The 10,389-nt window shown below is 33.4% G+C and overlaps 2 protein-coding genes across 2 annotated transcripts; one reads left to right on the top strand and one right to left on the bottom strand.

Annotated features, from left to right (window-relative positions):
• Positions 1-2,191: 2,191 nt before the first annotated feature.
• LOC133327109 (rRNA methyltransferase 3, mitochondrial-like) lies at positions 2,192-5,338 on the top strand (the record flags this gene model as incomplete). The annotated part of the gene is made up of 4 exons (XM_061535686.1): positions 2,192-2,389; positions 2,450-3,348; positions 4,021-4,130; positions 5,322-5,338. Coding segments are annotated over exons 1-4 (1,224 nt in total), but the record flags the coding sequence as incomplete, so codon positions are not given.
• A 1,080-nt stretch (positions 5,339-6,418) lies between these two features.
• On the bottom strand, positions 6,419-9,813 carry LOC133327098 (importin subunit alpha-7). The gene is made up of 7 exons (XM_061535677.1): positions 9,624-9,813; positions 9,143-9,421; positions 8,244-8,464; positions 7,906-8,169; positions 7,501-7,843; positions 6,677-6,836; positions 6,419-6,603 (listed from the first exon to the last, which is right to left on the bottom strand). Exons 1-7 carry the CDS (start codon positions 9,798-9,800, stop codon positions 6,419-6,421), a joined length of 1,629 nt encoding a protein of 542 aa, XP_061391661.1. The 5' UTR covers positions 9,801-9,813.
• Positions 9,814-10,389: the final 576 nt, after the last annotated feature.

Below are 10,389 nucleotides of genomic sequence, written 5' to 3'. Positions count from 1 at the left end.
TCCTGTTCAAGTTTTGAACTTATTTTCTTTGGTTTGGGCGCCATCTGTTACGACTCCCTGTTAGGCGGCGCTAGAGGGGACCTTCCGGCTAGTTAGCGGTCTCTGGGCTATGGTCCTCAACCCGTCCACATCTCTAGCCCATCAGGGGCGAACACGAAAATGAACTTTAACTATTCAAACAAACAAGCACATTACATTCAAAACACAACACCTGCCTTGATAAGAGAGTATAGATGTTTTACTCTCACATTTTGCCCTCCCAACCATGGTTTCCAAACGCTCCAACGTATAAATTTGATTGGAAACCCCACAAACACACACACACTCACCTCATCACCTTTTTAGAATCCTCGCTAGATTAACAATTAAAACATATTAGTTATAGTAACAAATTAACACATATTACATTTATTCTTATAATATAAAACTTAAAGCTAAAACCTTGTCTTGGATTCTTCAACCCCAGATCACTCAATAAAACAATGAAAATAAAAAAAAATCAATATTAAAAATTCCCCTTTGAAACGCTAGAGATTCTTTTCAGTAAACACTTTTAAAAGCTGCTCATCAAATCCCTATTATAAAAGAGCTCATTTATAATGGTAAAATATGCCAAACCGGCGTTAGAACTACATACTACGAATCCCTAGTTTTCCTACAGAGAATTATATAATTTTAGACACTAAAAAACAATCTGGAGTCAAAATTAAAATCCTTACAAATTTATATAGAAAGTTGACAATCACAAAGACAGCACAAAATACACTCAAATACTTCGTCTTTTATAATGATTAATTATGATTATAATGACCAATTACATGGAAATATTTCTTTTTTTTTTAAATTTGGGGAATCTTTTTAGGGCAAAAAGGCATGGGTTTATTCCCAGCTCATTCTATGCATTTAGGTCTTAATATTTTGAATTCACCAATTTTAATATTTATTTTGTTATGCTTCCAGATAACCGCCTATCTTAGCTGAGTAGCACCGTTACCTCTGTTCCGGCCAAAAAATAAAGGAGGATTTAGATTACCATCGGCCACACAAAATTTGGTTTATGTTGCTGCTGGCAAAAACAGCTGAAAGGCCACACATCCACACACACAACACAAAAGGCTCGTTGGAGATCCAAAAAAATAATCACTGACCTCCTCTTGGGAATACCGGAGGCCAGTAGCAGATTGGTGTTGGCGTTTTTCTGGGGAACCTACCAAGAAAATATCTCCCGTTTATACTCATATCAAATCACCTCATTATAAGAAAACTCACGGTAATTTTTTGATTCCACCGGTTAACAAAATATATCATTAAATAAAAACGTTTACACATATATTGACTGTCGTTGTCTTTTTTTGGTATTTACTTGGATTTTTCTCAACAGTTTTGTGGTGCACTCAGACCTGTGACGGTTAATCCTAGACTAGAGCTATAATCTTGCTCCTACCCTTATTTATAGAGTCTAAATTTTCCTCCATTTTCATAAATTTTCCAATAATTTTTAGGAAAATACATTTAATGGCGAATGTTGCACTAAATGGCTACCCTTTTTCAGTGTTGATAAAAATGTAGTAATAAGTACACTGAACACAGCCTTATTTTTTTATTGATGTGGCTACACTGTTCATTTCCTCAGTCTCTTCAGTTCGGGTTTCACACGCAGAGCGCGCGCGTCAAATAATTTATTGGTGATTTTAAATTTAAAGGAAAATTATATTTTTGGCGGAGTCCACCAATCCATGTATTGGCCCGAACGAGTGGCTGTGCTTCAATTGTTGCAGATAGTTTGGATAGCGCCGCCCTAGAAAAAAAAAATTATTCATCATTGTAAATGACAATGTTAACGCCGTCAGCTTTGACATTTCACTAGTTCACCAGCCAGCCGCGCCATTTTAATTATTGGATGTTAGGTTACATTGATGGTATTTTTTATTAAATAAAAAATTAAAAAAAAAACATAAACAAAATAACAATTGAAATAGTACATATTCTAATAAACAACAACAAATTAAAAGATGAGAAACAAGAGAGCTACATATAACGGCCACTTAACGCCGTCAAACATGCACACCACTTACAATGTTGACGCCGTCCTGTGTCACATAACTCACCAGCCAACAGCCTTTTCTGTTCTTTAGGTTAGGATTGAAAGTATTGTTTATTATTAAATAATTAATTCGTTTTATGAATTAAAATGTTAGCAAATTTCGTCAAAACTTTAACACATCGTACACAAATTCGTTATACATATGAATTAACCAGACAACTGTGCTCCCAACAGAGCCCCAACAAAGAGCCAAAGAACTATGCCGACAAAAGTAAACAGGAGGAAGATGAAGCATTGCGAATTGAAGCCTCTCTGTTTGAACAGGCTTCCATAAAATATGAACCGGTAACAGCTGAAGAAGTTCTGCGTAAAAATATTAAACACAAATTAATAAAACGTGAGCAGCAACAACAGCCCAGCAATCAAAATGAATTGCCAAAACAAACAAATCCCAGACCGAAATTTATACAAAAGGCCGTGCAACAACACATGAAAAAGTCACGTCTGGAACGTGAATCGAAATCGAGATTAATAGATGATTTAGAATTGGGTTTGCAATATTTAAAATTGGATCTCAATGATCCACGTTTAACCACGTTGATGATATCGGCTCGCTCCAAAAAACGTCGCGATAGAGATGGACAAATTGTAATTGAGGGCAGACGTTTGATTTTGGAAGCTTTGGCATGTGAATTGAAATTGAATGCGGTGATTTTTAGTCAAAAGGAAGAATTGGCCGATATCAAGGAACAATTAAAAGAGGCCTTAAAGCGTAATCCCCAATGTAAGGTGTACAAAGTACCGCATCATGATTTGAAAACCTGGTCAACGCTGACAACACCACCTGGTGTTATGACCCTCTTTCAAAGACCCTCACTTGAATATATTGTAAATAAATCGGGAGATTGTAGTACTCCAGCGCTACCATTGACCGTGGTATGTGATAATATTCGTGAACCCAATAACCTGGGTAGTATTATTCGCACCTGTGCCGCCTTGCCCTGCTTTCAAATTGTCATAACGAAAGGTTGCTGCGATCCATGGGAATCGAAGGCGTTGCGTGGCGGTTGTGGTGGTCATTTTCGTGTACCCATCCGTGATGATGTTAGTTGGGAAAATGTCCCGCTAATGATACCACCCGAGCTGGCGGATAATTGTCATATATTTATTGCTGAGAACAATAGGGAAAAGCTGATGTCTAATAATTTCGATGTTGTTGATTATTCGGAAGTGCAACAAATTGGAGGGCATAATGTTGTGGTTATTGGTGGCGAGAGTCATGGTGTTAGCCAAGAGGCGTTTAGGTAAGTTGAAGAAGTGTTAGCCCAGAGGCGTTTAGTTAAGTTGAAGAATTAGGGGATTTATGAGGGGGAATTGGTTTTTTCTTAAAGAAAAAATTCCTCCGGAAAAAACGGTTCAGGACCCGAGTCATAAAGGAAAAGAATCCTTAAGTCCTTAGACCACATCCAAAGACATTTCATTCTATACTTTGGATCCGAAGACAAATTGTTTCTAAAGAATTCTATAAAAAATACTTCGGTTCCGTTTTATGAATTAAAATCTGAAGATTTTTTTTTTTCTATAGAAAAAAATACATCGGATCCGAAAAAAAAATTATTCGATAGAAAAAAATACTTCGGATTCGAAAAAAAAATTTTTCTATAGAAAAAATACTTTGGATTCGAAGAAAAAAATACTTCGGATTCGAAGAAAAAAATATTTCGGATCCAAATAAAAAATAGTTTTCTATAAAAATTGCTTCGGTCTTATAGAAAAAAATACTTCGGATCCGAAGTAAATTTTTTTTATAAAGAAATACTTTGGATCCGAAAAAACAAGTTTTCAATAGAAAAAAATACTTCCAATCCGAAGAAAAAAAATTGTTTTTCTATAGAAAAATTTTCCTATAAAAATACCTTGGTTCCGAAGTCATAATATACCGTTTTCCTCATACTAATTTATTTTTCTTTTTTCAGATTCATGTCCACTGTCGGATCTCGCGGAAAATGTATTAACATACCCCTGGCCGAGGGTTTTGACAGTTTAAATGTGGCATCAGCCCTAACGCTTATACTCTATGAGCTGCGTAAAAATATTCTCCAAGCTGAAAAATTGAAATCCCCCAACTCCGAGTCCTCCTACTCCACCACCACATCAACCCCAACAACAGAACCCTAAATGTTAAAATCAGACTCCATGGATTTTTGTTGAGACTTTAATTCTTTATTATGCATTTTTGTTAAATGTGTTGCGAATTTTATTTTGAAATGCTTAAAGAAATGAAAACTAAAAATGAAATGAGAGCAAAAGAAATTTAAAAAAAAAAATATGCAGGGCAAAAAATAATAAAGAATTATGGTAAACAAAAAATAATAATAACCCCGTTGTTTTTTCAACGTTAAACTATTAAATTATTATAAACATATTGATTTATTTTTTGTTAAACTTTTTTTTTTTTTAATGTTAAATAATATAATTATTATAATAATAATAAAAATATATATATATGTACATATTACATAGGAAAAGAGATGATGGTGTTGGGATATTTTTTTTTTCAAAATGAAATCGAAATTGAGATGGGAATAGAGAAGGGGGAAAAGGAAAACCAGCAGCATTGTAATAGCATTATTAATATTTAATAACAAAAACAAAAAATAGTGAACTTTAAAGTAAAAAAAAAAAATTAAAATGTAGAAAAGGCAAATGATAGGTTAAAGATAGGTTATGAGAGATGACGAACATGCAAATTGTAGTAACTTTTACAAATCTTTTTGCTAAATGTAAAATTATTGGAAGTAGTTTTTTTTTGTTATTTGCCTCTATGATTTTTTTTAAATGGGGGAGGGAGCTGACCAGAATGTTTATACTACCAAGAAAATACAGCTCAAATCTGAGGTCAATTTTTTTATAAAAAAAAAATACTCTACAAAAACGACAAATTTTTTCTATAGAAAAAATTTTCAGAATATTTTTTTTTCTATAGAAAAAACTGTCAGGATAATTTTTTCCTATAGAAAAAATTTCAGAATATTTTTTCTGATTTTTATTCAAAATAATTTTTTTTCTACAGAGAAAGTGCTTACTATAGAAAACGAATTTTTTCTATAGAAAACATTTTCAGTATAATTTTTTTCTATGGAAAAAATTTTCAGTATAATTTTTTTCTATGGAAAAAATTTTCAGTATAATTTTTTTCTATAGAAAAAAATTCGTCAGAATAATTTTTTTCTATAAAAAATTTGAAGGATAATTTTTTTCTATAAAAAATTTGAAGGACAATTTTTTTATAAAAAAATCGTTAGAACATTTTTTTCTATATAGAAAAAAATAGTCAGGACAATTTTTTTTATATAGAAAAAATTCGTCAGGACAAATTTTTCCTGCAGAAAAACTCGTCAGGACAAATTTTTCCTACTGAAAAACTCGTCAGGACAAATTTTTCCTATAGAAAAACTCGTCAGGACAAATTTTTCCTATAGAAAAATTCGTCAGGACAAATTTTTCCTAAAGAAAAAAATTATTGGGACAAACTTTTGTTATAAAAAAAATCGCCAGGACAAATTTTTCCTATAGAACAATTCGTCAGGACAAATTTTTCCTAAAGAAAAAATTATTGGGACAAACTTTTGTTATAAAAAAAATCGCGAGGACAAATTTTTCTATAGAAAAAATCGCTGGACAAATTTTTCCTATAGAAAAATTCGTCAGACCAAATTTTTTTTATAGAAAAAAATTGTCAAGACAAATTGTTTCTATAAAAAAAAATCGTCAAAACAATTTTTTTCTATATAGAAAAAATAGTCAGGACAATTTTTTTTTTTTTATATAGAAAAAAATCGTCAGGACAATTTTTTCCTATAGAAAAATTCGTCAGGACAAATTTTTCCTATAGAAAACTTCGTCAGGACCAATTTTTTTTATAGAAAAAAATCGTCAAGACAAAATTTTTTTATAGAAAAAATCGTCAGGACAATTTTTTTTCTATGGCAAGGATATTTTTCTATAGAAAAAATATTCCTGAGCTGAGGAAAATTTTAGGAAAACAAATGAAAATTATTTGCCTCATTTATAATGGGCATGGTTTGTTTGGTTTTTTCATGCAATATTATTTTCAAATAGGATGCCATGGTTCTTCGTTTTTTTCAGATTTTTTGTTTAAATCCCTTATTTTTTTGTAGCCTACAACTCTAACTAAACTTAAATTAGGGCTTTTGCTGTTCTTCTTCTTTTCATCATCATCGATGCGATCGTTATGATCATTAACATTGTCATCATCATCACCATAGTTGTTGTTGTTTTTTGATCCAGTATGCATTTATGAGGTTGTTTCTGTTGTTGTTGTTGCATTTCTTCCAATTTTCTTAAACTCGGCTAAAAATTGAAACCCCCTTGGGGTGCACCCAAATCTGTATTAAACGCATACTGATTACCATCGACCGAGGGTAAGACATGTTCCACGACTTCTTCATTGCAGAAATATTGTTCGATAATATTAAAGGATTTGTGATAGATGTCACGATTCTCGTGCGATTGTAAATATTCTATTTTGTCTAAGCCTAAAAAGGGATGAGAAAGAACGATTTAATTTTATTTTTATAAATTTAAAATAAAAATTTCTTTTTCACATACCTCCACATTCCTCAATGGCCATGGCATAGGGATTTGGTCTCTCGGGGAATTTCTCACCGGCTTTAAGTATATTTTCCAAAGCATTTAATGCCACCTGAACAATATCGGAATCGACCACAGTTAGGAAATCACACATTGGTATAATGCAGCCGAGATGGACCTGGGGGGAGGGTAAAAGAAAAGGAAATTTATTTTATGATGACGGAATAAAAATTAAATATTTCGGGTCTGAAGCTCCTGAGGATTTTTTCTGTAGAAAAAAATTCTTTAAGGCCTGAAAGTTTTTTTATAGAAATTTTTTTTCTATAGGGTCCTGTAGAATTTGTTCTATACGAAAAAAAAAATTCTCAGGTCCAGAGATTATTTTTTTCTATAGGGTCCTGGATCCTGTAGAATTTTTTCTATATGAAAAAATTATCACAGGTCCAGAGGGTATTTTATTTTTCCTCAGGTCAGAATTTTTGTCCAGAATATCCTGTCTTCAGAACCTGAGGATTTCTATAATCATTATGCGGATTACGTCGACGATTTATTGTTCGGTCTCACCACAGACCTTTTTTCATCATGAACAAGCGTTCGATGATGTTCATTGCATACAGTGCATTTTCTTTAACTATACGGACTCGGTCTCAGAGGATTTCTATAATCATTATGCGGATGTCGCCGACGATTTATTGTGCGGTCTCACCATAGACTTCTTTTCATCATGAAAAAGAGATCGACGATCTTCATTGCATACAGCACATTTTGATTTGCCTTTGACGGGAATCCTTAGCTTGATGGGGGCGGAATAAATATTATATTATTATATCACATTTGCTTACCAAATATCGTATCTGTTCGGCAGTACCACTACTGGTGGCATTTGTTATAGCCCAGGCAGCTTCTTTTCGTGTTTTGAAATCGGACGATTGCAGCATTATATTAATTAGATAGGGGAATATATTTGCATCGATTACAGCCTGTATCTGTTGACGATTACCAGCGGCAATATTTGAGATCGTCCAGCAAGCTTCTTTCTTTATTGTGTCCATGGGTGAGGTTAACAATTGGCCAATGCAGGGCAATGCATTACAATTTAAAATGACTTGGGTTTGGACATCATCACCGGTGACGATGTTGCCAACGGCACGCAGGGCGGCTGTGACAACATTATTTTGGGGGTGCCTGCGACAATAAGAATTAGAATTAATAAATTAAATCAAAATATCCAAGGAAGCATAGCTTACATTAGCAGTTCAACCAAACGCCGACACACTCCAGCATCTATAACAGCTTGAATTTTATCATTTGGTCCATCCGACAGATAGCTAATGGCCCAACATGTATCACTTAACACATCCGTATCGGTATGATTGAGCAAACGTGCCAATATGGGTAGACCGTGTACGATTTTTGAAAAATCAGCTGGAGGATTTTTGCCACGACACAAATTCGATAGAGTCCAGACGGCATTACGTATCATGGTTAAACGTTCGGTGGTGCTGAGGACACTATTTTTTGAAAGGAAGAAAGAAAGAATGCAATTAATAAATTGGATTATAAAATATGAGAATGTGTGACTTACTGCAATAGCGGCTGCATAATACCCGAATTCAATAAATGATCCCGACATGCCGGAGAATCACCGGCAATATTACCCAAAGCCCATACAGCCTGTTCCTGTACATCATCGTGGGGACTTGATAGCAATTCAATGAAGATGGGTACACCACCCGCTTCAATGACAATTTTTGTTTGTTGTGATGTTCCGGAAGCAATGTTTGTTAGTGTCCAAGCTGCTTCGAACTGTAAGAAGAGAGAGGGAGAAATTAAAAAATATTAAATGAAAAAAAAAATATATATAGAAAAAAAATTGCCCTCAGATGATGAGCATTTTGTTTCGAGAGGAAAAAATAGCTGAGGATTTTTTTTGCGATAGGTAAAAATTGCCCTCACCGAATCCGGATTTTTCGATAAAAAAATTGCTCTCATCTCCTGAGATTTTTTTTTTTTGATAGGAAAAAATTGCCCTCATCGATAGAAAAAATACCGTCAGCGAATGCGGATTTTTTCCGATAGAAAAAAATTGCCCTCAACTGCTGAGGATTTTTTTCGATAAAAACAAAATATTGAGGATTTTTTTTCGATAGAAAAAATTGCCCAAAGCAGCTGATTTTTTTTTTGATCGGAAAAAACTGAGAATTGTTTTCAATAGAAAAAATATTTTCTACAGCAAAAAATCGTTTCAGATCCTGAAATTTTTTTTACAGGGAAACATTTTTCTCAGTTCCTGAGAATTTTTTTACAGGAAAAAAATCTCTGTTCCTGAGAAGTTTTCTAAGGTTTTGAGATTTTTGTCTATAGAAAAAATTTACTCAGACATTTTTTTCAATAGAAAAAATTTCCTCAGAGATTTTTTCAATAGAAAAAATTCTGTATTTTTTTTTGTAAATTATAATATGAAGAAAAAAACTATCATCTCACCTGCAATGAAGCATTGTTATTGTTCTTTAGAAATTGTACAAATCTCGGTACAATACCCTTTTGTATAACTTCTTCTATGGGAGGATTTGGATCTCTTGATAAGAGTTTACGGAATTTTTGTGTTGCCTCCAATTGAACACTTTCAATATCACTATATAAAGCATCGATCATTTCTTTTTTAATGATGGTGGTGGTCCCCGCCGTTGTATGTCCTTGCTGCTGCTGCTGTTGTTGTTGGGGCATTGGTATGACATAGTCTTGTTGTTGTTGTGTTGTCTGCTGCTGCTGTTGGTGATTAAGCACCGTCTGAGGTATTTGTTGGAACTGTTGTTGTTGATCATTATGATTTTTGGTTGATAAATCTAAACCGGCTTCAATTTTTTGCATATCATTTGGAAGCATTTCAGATTCCTGAAATTTGACAATTTTTTTAATAGAATTTTTAAATAATTAAACAGAAAAAAAACCTCACCTGCATGGCATCATTATCCATACTACTACTGGGAGGATTATCCAGGACCACATTTCGCCGTTTGGTTAGCTGTTGTTCCCGTTTTTGTTTGCGTAGCTGTATGCCTTCTTCTTCGCGTCTTCTACGCATTTCCGATGAATCCATGCCAGCATTTTTATAACGATGTCGGTGACTGGTGGCTGACATATTGGCTGGAAAAAAATAATATAAACTAAAATTAATAAAAAAAAACTTTAAAAAAATGATTTTATAAAGAAGAAAAAAATACTCATCCACTATCCCTTAAAAAACCAGGGGCGTGGTTATTTCCCAAATTTGTTATGGGTTTTTTTCACATCTCTTTACCAAAGGTATGGTAATATACACAAATAAACAACTTTTTATATAAACATTTAAAAAGAAAATAAACTTTTACTTTTCTTAAATCAATGTAAAGATGTTGTCTACTATTTCCCCTTTGATAGATGACAGCACCGCACTACACACACAGTTTATTATTTATCATCATCATCACCACTAGCTCACAAACATCATCATTATTACGATCATAATCATTCTTGTCATTATCGCCATTGCCAATATATCCAACCAACCACATGAATTAACAAAAACAACAACAATAAAAAGTGCATATTCTATCCCTGCCTTTTTCTTTTTTTCCTTATAGCACCAACCAACTTTCGTACGTACAACCACTACACTGACACACACACTCTCATGCATATGCCTGCCTGCATGCATATGGGGAGAGAGAGAGCGAGAGATGGATGAAAAG

Source organism: Musca vetustissima, unplaced genomic scaffold (assembly GCF_032173495.1).
Source record: "Musca vetustissima isolate MV318-11 ecotype Yass unplaced genomic scaffold, APGP_CSIRO_Mvet_v1 utg28485, whole genome shotgun sequence".
Classification (NCBI taxonomy): domain Eukaryota; kingdom Metazoa; phylum Arthropoda; class Insecta; order Diptera; family Muscidae; genus Musca; species Musca vetustissima.
This window is presented reverse-complemented; position numbering and strand designations above follow the sequence as displayed.

Coding starts and splice junctions, on each gene's coding strand:
- LOC133327098 (XM_061535677.1), bottom strand. CDS start 9,800: ATGTCAGCCACCAGTCACCGACATCGTTATAAAAATGCTGGCATGGAT. Junction 8,465..9,142: donor ATAACAATGCTTCATTGCAG/GTGAGATGATAG, acceptor CTCTTCTTACAG/TTCGAAGCAGCTTGGACACT. Junction 7,844..7,905: donor CGTTTGGTTGAACTGCTAAT/GTAAGCTATGCT, acceptor TTATTGTCGCAG/GCACCCCCAAAATAATGTTG.